At 42.5% G+C, this 17,881-nt stretch overlaps 1 protein-coding gene across 22 annotated transcripts in view; it reads left to right on the top strand.

Annotated features, from left to right (window-relative positions):
• The first annotated feature begins 3,682 nt into the window (after positions 1 to 3,682).
• Positions 3,683 to 17,881, top strand: part of cacna1d (calcium voltage-gated channel subunit alpha1 D) — a 300,008-nt gene continuing 285,809 nt past the window's right edge. For 17 of the 22 annotated variants that reach the window (XM_062969926.1, XM_062969920.1, XM_062969918.1 and 14 more), the window contains exons 1-3: positions 3,692 to 4,371; positions 12,372 to 12,693; positions 15,057 to 15,162. In XM_062969926.1, the coding sequence (XP_062825996.1) occupies positions 4,332 to 4,371; positions 12,372 to 12,693; positions 15,057 to 15,162 (468 nt within the window). In that variant the 5' untranslated portion in view covers positions 3,692 to 4,331. Of the gene's footprint in view, positions 4,372 to 12,371; positions 12,694 to 15,056; positions 15,163 to 17,881 lie in introns of all 22 variants that reach the window. The other 5 variants (XM_062969928.1, XM_062969927.1, XM_062969925.1 and 2 more) reach the window with 2 other exon arrangements.

Raw genomic sequence — 17,881 nt, 5'->3', positions numbered from 1 at the left:
TACTTTGAATTTTAAATGTCTTGCTGTGAATGGAGAATTCCTTCCTTTCTCTTTGAAGAGCACTGTGCTCTGTTGAAAATCTCTTCCATGGGGTTGGGGAATCTTTGTAGAACAAGAGTGGACAACTTGTGGCTCACCAAATATGATTAGACTGTGGTTCCTATTTCCCACTTACATTGGCTAGGGCTAGAGTCACTCACCTTAATGTAGGATAAGATGTGGGTTGGAAGGCTCAGTATAGAGCATTTTGGTAGAAACCCACTCCATTCAAGAACAGATGAACAACATAGTATCAAAGTTATTATGGTTATTATTAATATATATTTGGATAAATAAAGCAAGCACTCTATTATAGAAATAAAAAAACAAAGATGTCAGTAGTCTGTATGGCTGCAATGAGGAACTGCAAAGGGGCAGCCCTAATTGCATAACTGGGAGTGATGTCATGTCACTTTTAGTCATAGAATTTGTCATCAAAATGGCTACCTTCTGCTATTTTCCTGAGGAGGGGCTGGAAAAATGTGACTGATTTTTAAAATTTCAGGGCGCATGTTGGAATTCTAGTCTCCTGGGGAGCTTGGTGACCACAAAACAGGGTTCCAGGGGCGGTAAAGACATACCAGCTGCATTTTCCCCACCTTGTTGCCTATACTGGTTTAGTAATGTGTATGTGTTTGTACCTTCAAGTCACCTTGGTTTTTGGTGACTCCATGAATTTCATAGAATTTCTTAGGCAAGGAATAATCAGAGGTGGATTTGATAGAGCACCTGGTATTCATTGGTATTCATTTAGAACTAACCAGGGCTCACTCTGCTTACCTTTCAAAATCAAATGAGATCAGATACATTTAGGGTATATAAGTTTTAATGGTTTGGCGATGTGGAAATAATGTGGGATAATAATAATAATAATAATAATAATAATAATAATAATAATAATAATTGTATACCGCTCTATCTCCCTAAAGGGACTCAGGGCAGTTTCTAACATAGGTAAAGTATTCAATTACCAACACAAAACATACAACAGGTCCCTGCAGAAGGAGGATAGTGACGGGGCTTGCCTTATCTCCTTGGGGAGGGCGTTCCAAAGGTGGGGGGCCACCATTGAGAAGGCCCTCTCCCCATCCCCACCAACCATGCTTGGGACGATGGTGGAAGCGAGAGAAGGACCTCCCCGAGGTATCTAAGAGTCTGTGCTGGTACATAGGGGAAGATGCGATCGCGAAGACAGGCGGGGCCCAAAATGGTTTAGGGCTTTGTAGGTCATTACCTTCACCTTGAATTGGGCCCAACAAGAAAGAGGTTGCAGGTGGGTAAAAACATGAATATCTGATTACCATGGGAGGGGATGGCTAGATGAGAGGTACCTATATACTGCTCCCAGTTTATATAATTTCCAGTGGCAAGACTATGATTACATTACTTCTATATAGAGATGGCAAGAAACAGAAGCCACTGAAATTAATATACATATTTTGGTGACTTTTGCATATGAGGCACGCTGCTACATGAGTCTATAGCAATGGTGACATCGTGTCAAGTGAGGGTGGACACTGTAAGCCTCCCCCTTCCACACACTTGCTCCTCCTGGGTGACAACGCTGATGCTAAAACCATTCTGGACTACACAAGTCAAAAAGGGAAGAGATTACTCGGAACATCCACCTGCCCTATATATCAATCAGAAAGAGTGCATGGTTGACCCATGGCATTTTGTCTTTTCTATTCCATATGCAAAAGTGAATTGGAAAAATGCTGTGCATAATGCCATCATGTCTTCAGTGTTAAAAGCTTTCCCTTTAACATGGAGAACACAGTAGCATTCTTCATGGCATCTGAGGGGAGCTAGCTAGCTTGGATTTGCAGGGACAGTTTTATGACAGCTTGTTGTCACATCTCAGCATGTTCCACTTGACATGCCATCTCACTTCTCTTTGCAAAACTCAGGCAGCAAAATGCCTTGGTTTGAACCCAGGTACTCTGCACCTTTATCACAACTTTCTGTCTGCTCAATTAATCCATTCATATTGTTAAGACTCAGTATATTGTTGAGGTTTGAGGGCTTGATCGAGATTCTGGAAGACCAGGGTTAAATTTTGTACTCAGCTATGGGTGACCTTGGACAAGTTATACTCTGTCAGTCTCAAGGGAAGGCAAAGGCAAAACTCCTCTGACGAAATCTTGCCAAGGAACACCCATGATAAGGTCACCTTATGTTGGAATGACTTGAAGGCACATGACAGTACATTGCTAGATCAATGATAATGGTCACGTGCTTTCATTCACTACAGGGAGCCTTATGTTGAAAATGAGATGAATGGCTAATAGGTGGAGTGAATTGTTCAGAGAACTTTGTGATTTCAGTCTTCCTCCTAATGCCCGATGTGGGAGAGTCAATGATGAAGCAAAAGCTTCCTCCTCCTTTGTTTGTATATATGTATGTAAATATAAGTATGTAAACTGTGCTTAGGTGCAGCATGGTCTTAATGCATGGGCATACTGGGCAGTTCCCCACAAGCATAGAGGAGCCCATGGTAATCTATGCACGGACCAGAATTTACCATTATTTTTCTGATCATCTCCTAACTTGGTGGAAGGAGAAAATCACAACTTCTAGTAGAGTTGGCATGTCAGCATTTGTGAGAGAAATTTTGCTGTTTGTGTTGCTTGCAATTTTATGGAAGCAGAATATTGTAACAGACTCACAGGAGGCAATTGATGGCTGGGGACACCTATTGCTCTAGGCTCCTGTTATATTGCCCAAACATTTGTACTGGTTCATCTTTGCTGTACAGAATGTTTTTAAAAATGTCAGAAGACTGATTTTGTTGAAGGTACTAATAATATAAGTTCCTTTAATTGATAATTTCCTTTTCTTGCTGTGAGTGGTTGTGTGGGCAAAGCCCAGTGAACTTCTTTGCCCAGGAGACTGTGACGACCCTCCTCTGGGGTTCAAAATGGGGCACTTTGACATCTGGACTGAACTTCCCTGAGGCACATGCCAAAGCCTCCTGGTGACATGCACTTTGGACCTTTTATTTTGTAAAAAAAAGAAAAAAAGAAAAAGTGATGGCCTCACACATGAGCCCTGGTGTGGCTTCCAGGTGCCACCTGAGAGTGGGGCCAGGCGAAGGCACCCTCCTCGCCAAGGTGGCTTCTCCCTGGTGGCAGACCCACCGTCTGAGCAAAGTTAAAGGGGAAGAAGCTTTAGCTCCATCACTGACTCCCCTAGGAGCCCCCGGTGGAGTAGTGGGTTAAAGCCTGCGACTTGAAGGTTGGATTGCTGACCTGAAGGCTGTCAGGTTCGAATCCCACCCGGATGAGCTCCCTCTATCAGCTCCAGCTCCATGCGGGGACATGAGAGAAGCCTCCCACAAGGATGGTAAAAACATCAAAAACATCCGGGCGTCCCCTGGGGAACGTCCTTGCAGACGGGCCAGTTCTCTCACACCAGAAGCGACTTGCAGTTTCTCGCTCCTGACACGAAAAAAAAAACAAAACCCGACTCCCCTGCATTCATGTGAGGAGCACAGGTGCGCCCCAAGCTCCTGTCGGACGGCCAGTCACAGGCTTGCTGTGGGCATAGCTGGGAGGCGGTTTCCACGTCGGAGGAAGGCGTGGCGTCCCCAGACCTCTCCCATCCTTTGGAGACCTTCAGCGAGAGGAGGAGGAGGAGGAGGAGAGGAGGGGGCGCAGAAAGCGGAGGAGGCGCACGCTTTCCTCTTGGCGCGTCGGATGCTGCCCTCGGGGCTGCTTAATGCGCTTTGGCCGCCGAGCCCACCCTCCTCCTCCTCCTCCTCCTCTTCGTCCTCCCGGAGCGGCAGCAGGTGTCGGCGTTGGGCAGGGAGGGGTTAAGCCCCGGCCGCGTCGGAGCGGGAGGCAGCCAGGCAGCCAGGCGGCGGCGGCAGCATCGAGAGCAGCAACAGCAGCAGCATCGGGAGCGAAGGCGGCGGCGGCGGGTTGCTAGGGATGGCGAGCGCTCGTCTCACCCGGATGTGAGAGTGTCATGTTGGCCCAAACCGGGGGAGACTGGCAAGCAGCGGCGAAGGAGGCGAAGAAGAAGCCGAGGCGGAGGCGGAGGAGGGCGGCGAGCCCGCGGTGGGGGCGGCCGCAGTGACCCTTCCTTCCTTCCTTCCTTCTTTCCTTCCTTCCTTGCATCCATCCTAGCTCCCTTCTTCCCTTCCTTCCTTCCTTCCTTCCCTTGCCTCTCGCCACCAGCCGGGCGGCGCCCCCCGCGCCATGGGCACCGCCGGATAGCAGGGCGGCCAGGAGGGGCGAGGGCCACACGCAGGAGGGCAGCGGGCACCCGAGGCCCCGCGCCGAGTGACCATGATGCCCCAAACGCAGCCGCCGCCGCTCGCCCCGGATGGTAAGGAGGAGCCGGGAATGGGGGAAGAGGAGGAGGAGGAGGAGGATTAAAGAGCCGGGGATTTTGGGGAGGGAGGAGGGATTAGGGGATTAGGGAGGGAAGGGGCAGGGGGAGAAAAGGGTCAGCGGGTCAGGGGGGCTCCCGGTGGGGACACCCAGGGCCGCCCTCCGCCGCCTTCCCTTCGGCACGCCTGCCGCTCGCCTCCAGCCGCCTAGAGTTCAGTCTGTTGTCCAAGGCTTCCATGGCCGGAGTCACTGGGTTGCTGTGAGTTTTCCAGGCTCTTACGGCCATGTTCCAGAAGTATTCTCTCCTGACGTTTCGCCCACATCTAAGGCAGGCATCCCCAGAGGTTGTGAGGTCTGCTGGAAACTAGTTAAGTGGGGTTTATATATCTGTGGAAAGTACTGGGTGGGATAAAGAACTCTTGTCTGTTGGAGGCATTGAAAAGCCTTGCTGCTTCAAAGCCTGGCTGATTCCTGCCTGGGGGAACCCTTTGTTGAGAGGTGTTAGCTGGCCCTGATTGTTTCATGCCTGGAATTCCCCTGTCTTCTTAATGTTGTTCCTAATTTATTGCCCTGATTTTAGAGTTTTTTTAAAATACCGGTAGCCAGATTTTGTAAATAACATTCAGAAGACAGGGGAATTCCAGATACGAAACAACACTACCCAACAAAGGATCCCTCCAGTCAGGAATCAGCCAGGCCTTGAAGTTGCAAAGCTTTTCAATGCTAATCAAGGTGGCCAGTTGAAACATTCACACCTGCCTCCAACAGACAAAGAGTTCTTTCTCCCACCCTGGACTTGCCTAGTTTCGTTTCCAACAGAGCTCACAACCTCTGAGGATACCTGCCCTAGATATGGGCGAAACGTCAGGAGAGAATGCTTCTGGAACATGGCCATACAGCCCGGAAAGCTCACAGCAACCCGGTGATTCCGGCCATGAAAGCCTTCGACACCATATCATCCCACTTTTGCCGACAGGAAGTTCTTCCTCAGGTTGAGGTGGCATGTCTCTTCCCCGCAGTTCAATGTGACATCCTTTCCGACATTTAGGGATGGCTCCCATCCTTCTTTTCTCCAAGCTAAACGTACCCAGCTCCCTGTGACACTCCTAGTGTTGAGGCTTGGTTTCTAAATCTTTGATCCTTTATTATTTGGGGGGGGGGGGGTGAGGCACGTGCCGGGATGGTGGCCGAGCGGACACAGAGAGGTGAATCCAGGGGAAAAGGCGCTCTGGGGGAGGAAGGGCGCCGCTGCCAGCTTTTCCTCCCTGCCTCCCACCCTCCTTTTCCCTCTCTCTTCCCCCCTTTCTCCTCCTCCCTCCCTCCTCCTTCCCGGAGCGTCAAGGGAGAGGCGACACATGGGGCTCGTGTGTGTTAATCGCCTTTGCAAACAGGCTCAGGCAGGCGCTGCTCCTGCTCCTCCCTTCCTCCCTGTGAGCTGCGTGGAAGTGATTCATCCCCCTCCCCCTGGGCATGGAGAGTGTGTGTGTGTGTGTGTGTGTTTGTGGAGGGGGGAGCCCCCCATCCTCCACACGCCCCCCTCCTTCCCTCCCTCCCTCCCCCGGAGCTTTCTCGCCTTCTCCTTTCACTTTCAGAGGTGCCAAGGGAAGGAGAGAAAGGGAGAGAGAGGTTTCTTCCGTGGCAGCCCATAAATAGAAAGAAGGAAGGAGTGGGGAGAGAGATGCCTGCAGTTTGGTCAGGGAAAGTGATGGTGAGGGTCGAAATGGTAAAAAAAAACCCACGAAGGAGTGATTTCAGAAGAAATCCGTGTTAGGGGACACTGTGGGAGGGAATGCATCCTGCCGCCCCCCAGGGTCTCCTTGGGTAACCTGGCCCTGGACTCAGCTGTTGGGGCACCAGGGCTGTCATCCAAGGGGCCAGCCCCTCACCTGCCCTGCGCTCTCTGCGCTTCTGCTCCACGCTCTCTGTGCTCTGAGATCTCAGTGGAAGAGCCTGAGTTGGGCCAGGCAATGAGAGCAGCCAGCGGTTGCCTCCTCTTTCCAGCTGCTGCTCAGGGAGCCATCTTAAACAACATCCCCCTCACTTCCATCTCCACTTTGCCTTTCTACATGTATGCACTCACTTGCACAGCTCTGGAATTCAGGAAAGCTGCACCCACACTTTTTATTGCATAAATCCCCGTCCCACACTTTTTGTTGCATGCATTCAATAGAAGTGTGTAGTGGGTTTTTTTAAGGGGAGCGGGGTAAGCCTTTGGAAAGGGTATCTTACTTCATAAGGTTTCCTTCTGATCAACCGGGATTGTTGAATATTGCTTTCATTCTGCCTGGGCAAAGCTTGCTGTCAGTAGTGTCTCCTTCTCTAATTGCAGCCCTCCATCTTGCCCCTTCCCACAGAGATTGTAACTTTAGAATATGATTAGAAGGAGCTCTTTTCCGGAGGTGCACTTCATGCCTGCCTAGGGAGTTTCTGAAGCAAAAGGATCTCTTATCATGATCTCTTGCATATCCTTTCTTAGCCATTTAGTCTGGTTATGCCCAAATAGATTTCTTTAATCAAAAGCAGACTTTGATGCTGGAGACTTCCCTCTCTCTCTCTCTCTCTCTCTCTCTCTCTCTCTCTCCATATATATATATATACATATATACACACATATATACACACACATACATATATATATATATATATATACATATACATAGTTTATATTCTTCTCTATCTCCCCCAGGGAACTCAGGGCAGATTACAAAACACATATACAGCAAGCATTCTATATATATATATATATATATATATATATATATATATATATATATACATACATACACACACACACACACACACACACACATACATACATACACACACACATATTGGTGAGGTAGAAACACAGGTTGATAGAGGAGAGATATGGAGGAAGGCAAAGTACAAAACACAAGCATTGGGAGCAATATATGTTTCATAATGAGCCAGTGTATAGGTCATGAAGAGAAATCAGGAGACAAACAGTTGCATTTTGCAAGTAAATGTATATTTGCCTGGATTTCCCAAGTTAGCTCATTTTCCAATAAATTAGTTAAATTGTTTTAATTCACAAACAGAATCCCATGTTCTACTTTGACTGTTGGTTAAGCATGCACAAGATTGTGTTCTGCAACATTATATGCTTTGCAGAGGTTGCCTACTAGAATTAGGAATCTTACTTTTAAAAGATTTGCCTACTTAAAAGTGAGTTACTACTAGTTTCAGCGTTGCCTCCAACTTGCAGTCCAAGCACATTGCGAAGGAAAGACCACCTGAAAGCAGGAGACAGAGTTGTAAGGCAGTACAGTATGTGTGAATGTAGAATGTGTTCCCAGGTTAGATGACACTCAAGTGGATGCATTTCTGAATTTGGAAGCACATATACTGGACCTTTTTAGCCAAAGAAGTGTTGAAAATCCTTATTTATATTTTGCATGAAGTAGAAAGTCACTTGTTTGTTGTTGTTTTTTTTAAAACAAACAAACAAACAAACAAACAAACAGATGGAAACACTCATTGTGTGAACACAAAATTTAAGTTCACTGGGGCTCTGTGATTTATATAACATGCATGAAGTTTTTCAAGACATTACCTTTATACACAATCCTGCTAAACATGGTATATGTATTATTGTTACATTATTCCTGTTCTGCACTGTGAACGTAATTTTTTCTATGCGGCAGATGTAGGAATCATGCAGCTTTGCAGAAATTGTGGGACTGCAGTTCCTAGTGTTACTCGCCATTGGTTAAGCTTTTAAGGGATGTTGGGAGCTGCATTGAAAAGACGCCCATTGGTTAAGCTTTTAAGGGATGTTGGGAGCTGCATTGAAAAGACGCCCATTGGTTAAGCTTTTAAGGGATGTTGGGAGCTGCATTGAAAAGACGCCCAGAGATCCACACAATTGATACCTTAGTGTATCAGTCTGAGAAGGAGGTTACAGTGTGGTTTTCTTGCTCTTCCCATATTATACTGAGGTTGCAATGCTAAATCTTAGGGCTGCATGGTTTGCCAGTTTGGAATGTAGTCCACTCTTGTTATTGCAGGCTACAAATTAAGTGATAGGGGAAAAACCTCAAAAACAGCCAAAAATGTCATTTGAAGAAGTTAGCCAAACCTCTGGCTACAGCTAAAGTTCTCATAAGGTAAAAGGTAAAGGTTTCCCCTGACGTTAAGTCTAGTCATGTCTGACTCTGGGGGTTGGTGCTCATCTCCATTTCTAAGTGGAAGAGCCAGCATTGTCCGTAGACACCTCCAAGGTCATTTGACTGGCATGACTGCATGGAGCGCTGTTACCTTCCCACCGGAGTGGTACCTATTGATCTACTCACATTGGCATGTTTTCGAACTGCTAGGTTGGCAGGAGCTGGAGCTAACAGTGGCCGCTCACGCCGCTCTTGGGGTTTGAACTTGGGACCTTTCAGGTTCTCATATGGACTATATAAAAGTTCTCATATGGACTATATATTCAAAGAATAAATCATGTAGAAAGCATTTACACATGTTATAGATAAAATATAGGTTTTCACATTATGCAGTTTTAACATGTTGTGCCCACTTCATCGCATGGAATCTTTGGCTTTTCGTTAAGTGAAGTATTCAAAATATTCAGCCAGAAAGCTGTAGTCTCTCATTACTGATCCCAGGAGTCTATAGGATGCAGACTTGGCAATTAAAGTCGGGTCAAAGTCCTGTAATTGTCCAGCACTTTGATCAAGGGATGAGATGGAAATTGTGTGATCAGTTGGAATTCCTTCACTTTTATATACTTTCACACTGAACATTGACATTATATCCACAGCAGTACACTCACACATAACACATCCCAGCTACCAGCTTCCATGGTTATGAAGAGGTTGGTTCCTTCTGGGACTGTTTTTCTGAAGTCTCCATTTGGTCAAGGCCAGTATTTGCACTTAGTTAAATGGCTGACTGAACTAAGAGCTTTCAGATTTCATCAGCTGGGTTTCCAGATCTCATAGCCTATTCCAAGCCTCAGGGCCTGGTCTGCATATGACGAGAGGGATCTCCGGGGAAAATCACTACCTTGAAAAGTGTGTCTATATATTTGTGCTTTTAAAAAATGAGTAGCCTACTCTGCAGCTGTAGTTGATGCTTAATATATCATCATGTCTAATGACACCACTTTTAGCTGCCCCTTTTAATATCAGCCAGTGCCCATTTCCTATGAAAAGGATCAGTGCTGGGTTTCATCTTGCTCTTGGTCTTGAAATCTTATGGCCTGGAAGAATCCTGGCAACCCCGTTTATAAACATGGGGCTACACTGTGTATTTTAACCAAATTAGTGAAGGGCACATCTCTTCAGTATTAACACATTTTTATCATCATCAAAAACAGCAACGGAAGAAAGGAGTAAAAACAAAACAAAAATGTCCCAATTTGCATTAATTATATAACTGGCTTTGTGGCTGCCTAATATTCCCCAAAGCCAATTCCCAGCATAATGTCTATCTTCTCCCTTTCCATTGCCTTCTAGTGCAATACACTGTAGATGAGTTGTTCAACATTTTCTTGTTATATAATAATCTCAATAATAAATTTATTCATTACCTGCCTCTCCTTATGGCTCAATGTACAATACAGTTAAACTGCCTAGATAAAATACAATACCATCAAAATACACCATAGAGTTGACTTTGATTTTTTTGATTCAAAAGTCATTCTGTTGAATTAATGCAGTTTGACACCATTTTAAATGCTGTGGCTCAGTGCTATGGAATCATGGAAACCATAGTTTAGAGAAGAATCAGTACTTTTTGGCAGAAAGGCAGAAGTCCCTGTAAAACTACAGCTCTCATGACTCCATTTCTGAAGCCATGGCAGTGACCTTAGAGCATGGATCCACTTTAAATCCAGTTTCTGCCTCCTGCAGAATTCTGGGGCTTGTAGTTTAAGAGGCCTTTAAACTGATAAGCCAGACAGGTCCTGGGCCTCATTAATCTACCTATAAATCCCAGAATACTGCAGGAGGCAGAAACTGGACTTAAAGTATATCCATACTGTAGTGTGATGATCTTTAAAGTGGTGTTAAACTGCATTATTTTACAATGTAGCTGCACTCTGAGAGGGATAATGTGGTTGAAGGAAGATTCCAGCCAGGTTTCCCAGAGTCCCAGGCCAACATTGGCTCTGTTCAAAGTAGAGGCACAGTCATTCATCTTAAAAGTAGGAGCCATCTGGGGGAGATAAGTAGATTTAGTCCCAAGTGCAATGGTGCTGTAGAGTGCAACTTTTAATTTTTTTTCTGTAGGTTTTCCATTCATTCCAATGGTAGGAGAGGGCATCAAGTCCTGTGATCACAGACACTATTAAGGTCCTGGACTCATGTGTCCCAAAGCACATGTAACCCTGGTATTTAGCTGAACAGTTTCTGAATTTATCCTGTGCTTTATAAGGGTATCCAAATTGCAATGCAAAGTTATGGAGAAAATTTTATCATCACCACCCCTTCCCCATCCTTTATACAGAAATCTGTAGCAGCCAGGCAGGTTTGGCAGAAAGCAAAAATAGTATTTAAGGTGTAGCCACAAACGCATGGTGTAAAATGGAACAGACAAAATTGGTTTGAGTACCACATCCAGACAGAGCTCTTGGTTCTTTTCTCCAGATTTTTAACCCTCCCTTTCTTAATTTCAGCTGTAAGTTTTCAGGTTGAAGGGCAATCATTTCAATGTTTTTGTTAAAGGGATGAGATTCAGAGACTTAGGCTGGATCTACACTGCCATATAATGCAGTTTCAAGCTGCATTATATGGCAGTGTAGATGGGGCCGCAGTTCTAAATACATTTTATGGCAGTGTAAGTTCAGCCTTCATCAATCTCCTATAAACTATTCAGATCACAGTCTGCTTCTTCCCCTTCTATAGTATAAATGAATAGAGAGTTGGGATATAGATTTAATTGCACTTAACTACCCCAATGAAAATGAATGGGGCAGGTTTAATTCAATTTCATTCAATTGCCCTAAATGTAAGCCTGGATCAAATAAATTCTCTTACTGGAAATTGCAGTTAATGATTAAATAACCAATTTCTTGGCCAAAACGCAGGTCATATTCAAGTTGGATGGATTTTCTACATCAGTGGAGGTCTTTGAGTCTTTGTAGGGATTGAAATGACTGAATGTTTTACATTCTAAAGCATGCTTAATGTTTATTCTTATATTTGGAGCTATGTACACTAAACTGTCACGGCAACAAAATTTTATTGAGAAGAAACTGGAGTTCTTGCTTACAAAACTGACAATGTTTAGTTTCTTTAAATGTCTTTAATTAGAGGATTCCAGACCTAGACCACTAAAATAACATAAAACAAAGGGAACAAGGATATGATTATAAAATGCATGCCTCTTCTCCTCCACTTCCCAATTCAGTCATTTTTATTTTGTAAACATCTGTACTCTAGTGTTGTCTTGGAGAAAACAGTAGGCAGGATAATAATTTTGTTTGCCACCGATGAAGACTGAGTTGAAGCACATCTGGCTTGAACAAAGAACCTAATGAGACCTTAGGCCATTTATTTTCCTTCCACAAATGATTTCTATCTCATGGGTCTTCTCCCATATCGCTATTTATAATTTGGGCTGTGCAGTTTCAATGTGAATGATTTATTACTTTAGAGATTTATCATATTTATTATATGCCTTTATATATACACATACACATGCATACACAAACATACACTTTCTGTTTGGTTAGCTTTACAAAGTATGAAGGCCAATGCTCATATTCTGTAATGCAGCTTCTTAAAGCTGCAAATCATGGTAGAAAGGATTCTTTTGGGTTTTTAAAGTAACAGGCATTTTTGGGGGGACGGAAATCCCAGAAAAAAAATCCTTTCTACCATATGTTTTTCTCTTCTACCCAATAGAGATGCTTCAAGATGTTATGAATGACAGTAATTTACACATAATTTTAAGTTTACAAGGATAGGTTTATTTTAAACTAATGGAAACGTGTCTTCTCTCCTACCCCCACTTTTTCCCTCCCCACAGAAGCAAGCTATGCAAATAGCACCAGAGTCCCTCTCCCTGGTGACGGACCGGCCTTGCAGCCAAACAGCTCAGAACCGCCCAAGCAAACTGTGCTATCTTGGCAGGCTGCAATCGATGCTGCGAGACAAGCTAAGGCTGCCCAAAGCATGAGCACCGCCACCCCAGGCCAACCGGCAGGATCGCTGTCCCAAAGAAAGCGCCAGCAATATGCCAAGAGCAAAAAACAGGGTAACACATCCAACAGTCGACCAGCTCGTGCCCTTTTTTGTTTATCCCTCAACAACCCCATCCGAAGAGCCTGCATTAGTATAGTAGAATGGAAGTATCCTTTTTGCTGGAATTGTGTTCTTTGCCATCTGTTCTCTGTGTGCTCAAAGTATGTCAATGAGAAGGGCTCAAAGGACATGGTAACATGAGTGCCATGTTGTTGCCCCCCCCCCCCCAACGTGATGTATGTTTTAAATAAAAAAAATCAGCCAGGGCAAGCTGTGAGCTGGAGTAGAGAAACTGAAAGCAGAGAAAAGCCGCTTAAACCATTTCCCCCTCTGGTCATTTTTCAGCTCGAAATCAAGGGAGAAACAAGCAGTATCTTCCACATACATTTCCTATAGTGAGTAAAAAAAGAAAACCGCTCAGGGAAGTCAATTGTGAGCTTTAAATTTCCTAAATTGTGGCCTGCCCATGATGATTTGACCTACAAAATTGTGAAGGAAAAATCACAAATCTCTGTGTAATGTGTAGCTTGAACTGTAGATAGAAAGGCGAGGTTTCTGAAGCACATTTACATTTTGAATGTGTAGCATGAGAAACATGGTTTAATACAAATTTTAGATTGAAAGATGTACATCACACATAAGCTATTGCTGTCTGTATTGTTTATGATTTTAACACAAGATCATGTGTATACATACATACATACTAATTAGAGGATATTTTAAGGTAAAGGTAAAGGTTTCCCCCTGACACTAATTCTAGTTGTGTCCGACTCTGAGGGTTGATGTTCATCTCCATTTCGAAGCCGAAGAGCCAGCGTTGTCCATAGACCCCTCCAAGGTCATGTGGCCGGCATGACTGCATGGAGTGTTGTTACCTTCTCGTCAGAGCGGAACTTATTGATCTACTCACATTGGCATGTTTTCAAACTGCCAGGTAGGCAGAAACTGAGGCTAACAATGAATGCTCACTCCGCTCCCCAGATTCGAACCGCCGACCTTTTGGTCAGCAAGTTCTGCAGCTCAGTGGTTTAACCTACTGCACCACCAGGGGCTCCTTAAAGGATATTTTAGCAATGCATAAAGCACCAGGACAAACTTGTTTATCTTCCTAGTGTCATCACTACTTGTGGATAATTATCAGATAATTATGTGGATTATCAGAGCCATTAAACTTTATTTCTGAAAGTCCAACTGTTACTAGTGCCAACTGAATAAGCAATATGCCATTAGTTTGTGTGCAGCACATTTTGCTGGAGTGTGAGGATGGAAATGATTGTGTGTGCTTCAAATGATGATGTGTATGCAGGCTGCTATAGATAAGTAGCACTTATCCACTACTCTGGCCTTTGTAAGAGAAAAGTAGAGGCGGACACCACATCCAGAATGTAACAGGATCCCAAGAAAACCATATGAAATTCATAGGCTTGGCAGGTGACTTCAAGGCACACACATAGACACATCAGTGGATCTCTCACCATTGGCTGTGCCATCTCAGGTTGATGCCAGTTAAGCAGTATTTAGATCTCTCTATGTTTTGTTTTCCAGTTCTGTTAGGAATAGTTATCTCAGTGACTTTTTTCAATTTGCGAAAGTTTGTTCAATTTGTTACAGCTATGGATTCAGTATTTAAAGAATATAATAAACTAACTATCTAGCCTCTGCCTTAGCATTAAGAATATATCTCATGAGATTCAGTGTCTCATAGACATGGCAGTGCAGACCAAAAATAGTATATGTCTGACTTGTTTCTTTAAAGCTGTCCTGGGGTCATACTCCTTCATATTACCTTAGTAATAAACTAGAGGCAATTTGTTTTTAGCATGAATATTTTTTTAAAATATCTGTCATGCCATCAGAATCACTGGTGTTGTTTAGAATTTTGAAAAGATTTTCAGATTTTCTTTTGACAATGGCAAAGGAACTCAATGTTACCATCTCTCTGCCTTTCATGAACCAAAAGCATAGATAGAGTCTCTTTGCACAGGATTATGTAAGAAACCTTCATTCTGTGGTCTATTATTTTACAGTTGTTCTGCATATGGTCTCTTCCAATTCTATTATTTCATGTGGTCTGTTCCAACTTTATTATTCCATGGTTTTATATGCAAGTTCCATTAGTAAAAATAATATGTGTGTGTAGATCCTGATCAGAGAACTGTTCTAAGGGCATTTTGCAAAAGGTTAGCATATTGATTCAACATTATGAAATTAGATTTATTTGTTATAATTGTATACGAAGCATAATTTATACAAAATAGCATAATCACATTTTATTACTAAAAAGAGGACACTGAAAGGTTGTGATACTGAAAAACAACTTGATGGGAAAATATAATGGACTTCTGGTCACATCCAGTGGTCAAATTATTACAATATCTTGTCAGCTTTACTTCATAACTAAATTAGGATGAGATATGTGTTTATATGTATTCATTCTTGCACTTTTGTGTTGCTTAACAAGATATTTCAGACCATTTGACATATTTATATTACTGGCTATTTTTGCCAATTGTGTGGCCTTAGCTGTTTACATCCCATTCCCAGAAGATGATTCTAATTCAACAAATCATAACTTGGTAAGTTGTTTTTAATTTCCTTCTATATTTCTGTTTCTTAATGTGTACACAAAGCTTCTGGAAAAAAGGAAATTGTAGAGTGTGGTGTACATTTGGTGCTGAGAAAAAGGTGTGATTTTTTTAAAAAAATTACTTTGATTGCCATTTCTGATAATCAAGCTCTGGTGCCTGTAATAAATTGTTTATGGTAATGGTAAATACTTGGAGCAATATAAATAGTAATTGGATTTGGATTTTGGTTTTGTTTAGGTTGTATGCTGTTTGTTTAGTACTCTTCAATCTTTTGTACTTGGCACTCACATGAGGTTTTTTTTATTTAGTTTCTATTACTGACATATTTTAAAGTAAAAGTGGGAATAATAAATGGTCTATTAATAGATTTTATTTTGAATACATTATTCAAGGATAAGAATTTATCAGGATATAATATACATCATTGCCTCCTTAATTAGATAATTGAACAAGATAACTGAATCAGATTACTGAATTTGGGAAGAAGGGTGTGATAATGTGTGGTTATTGTGTTTTAATGAGATTGTATATATTTTTAAAGATGAGTAGTGGTTTAAGTGAGAGCCTTAGTTTGAGCTGGTAAATGTTGATGTCCAAAGGTATGTGGATAGACAGACAGACAGACAGACAATTGTGGAATTGGATTCAAGGATCTCAAGGCTTATGGACACACTATAATGTAGCAGAAGGAGATTGTGTTTAAAAATGATTTCCAGAGAAGTGCTTTCCTTTTGCAAGTTCAGAGTTTTCACAAGTTCTGTTTTAACCTTTTTAATGACATACTAAAGTTTAAATGGAGGACTTGCATTCACAGGATCATCATAAGCTAAAGCCAACTTGACAGCACACGGCAAAGTTTAAATATACAGTCTATAACCTTATTAGACTATAGCCCTACACTTATTTATCTAGGCATAAGACATACATTTCAACAAATTCTACAAGTCTCCTGTTATTTGCCATGTTTTCTTATCGCAGCATAACACCATACATAATGAGGCACTGAACTATGGAAACCTTTCACTGTGATTAAGGTGGCAATCTTCTCCTGTGATACATTTTCACATGTGGATAATATATTTTGAAAGGAGTACAGTGAATTTTTTGGCATTGAAACTGCTCCTTGTTATGTATTGACCATTAGGATGTAAATTATTATCCGGGAAAAAAAATCCTTTTTCCAAGTTTAAGGTTGACTTTGTTGTTGTTATTATTTGCTATCAAGTTGACATAGATTTATGGTGACCTTAAGAGACCATCATCCATTATCCCCCCTCAGTTATTGCTGACTCAAGGCCATGGGTTTTTTTTAATTCAGTTTTTACTTCAGTTGTCTTCCTCTTTTCTTACTGCTTTCTACTTTACCAAGAACTATTATCTTTTTTGGTCAGTCATATTTTCTTACGATGTATCTAAAGTATGAGAGACTCAGTTTAGTCATTTTGGTTTCTAGGGAGAGTTTCAGGCTTGATTTGCTTTAAGTCCCATTGGTTTATCTTTTTAGCCATCCATAGTATCTGTAGAAATTTTCTCTAGTGTCACATTTCAAATGAGATTATTCTCTTCCTATCAGCTTTCTTCACTATCTAGTCTCACAACCATATATTGAAATCAGAAATATAATAGCACGGACAATTCTAACTTAAGTATTCAGTGGTATATCTTTACACTTGAGGATCTTGCCTAGTTTCTACATAACTGCCGTAGTCATCTTCTGGTTTCTTGATTGCAGTCCCCATTCTGATTAATGTCTGAAGCAAGGAATGGGAAAAAGCATTCCCAAATCTGAGGAAATACATTTAAGTCTGTAAAACCTATCATGAATTTGCTAAGCCCAGGCCTGTAGCCAGGATTTTGATTCGGGGGTGGGGGGGGGGGGGGGGGGGGGCTGGGATTTTGATTTGGGGGGGGGCTGAGTCTGAGTGAGAGAGGATCTACCCTAGCAAACCTTTTGTATTGTTATCCCAATACCCCCATGCATATGGGATATATTGAGCATGGTGATCAGATTATGATATGAACAAACATAACAGTTTAAATAATAAATGTAAGGCCTTCTCACCGACCACCCTGAAGCCCCTCAAGCCCCCCCTCCCCTGGCTACATGCCTGGCTAAGCCTTAACCCAATGTTTTACTGATGCCTGACTGCTGCTTGTAGTCTTTCACACAACCAACCAAAACCTGTTTCCAGATAATTTCCTAGCTCTCTTAAAATAAGAAGCTGAAGAAAAGCTTCAGGAAAGTTTACTTTTGTTGTTATAAGGCCCCATTCTTCCAGGTTCAAATCTGAGTATTTCTCAGCACAGAATTCTTTCATTGTGATCTGTGAGGAAAGCTTATGTAAAAACATTTTTTTCCTGATTTTGTATAGAATTTCTCTTGGTATGCATTTTTCATTTATTGGGGCTTCAATTAATATTGAAGACTCAGACAACAAGAGTTTTTGCAAAAGGCAGAATCATTCAGATCAATGTAAAGAAAGAACGAAACCCACAACTCCTCCAATGTGTCTCTGAGGCAACGAGCAGTGTGCAAGTCTGCTTAGAAATTCAGGGCAGAAATGTTTGTGCTGCTGTCAAACTGATAGGAAGATTGTGTTTATAGCTGACGTTATTTGATGTGAGTGAAGTGCCAGAGATAGGTTGCTTCACAGAATTTTAGTTTTTAAAGCAAGAGGTAATATTAACTCTTTGTGCTATAATCCAA

Source organism: Anolis carolinensis, chromosome 2 (assembly GCF_035594765.1).
Source record: "Anolis carolinensis isolate JA03-04 chromosome 2, rAnoCar3.1.pri, whole genome shotgun sequence".
Classification (NCBI taxonomy): Eukaryota; Metazoa; Chordata; class Lepidosauria; order Squamata; family Dactyloidae; genus Anolis; species Anolis carolinensis.
Note: the sequence above shows the minus strand (reverse complement) of the source record. Positions and strands in the feature narration are given on the sequence as shown.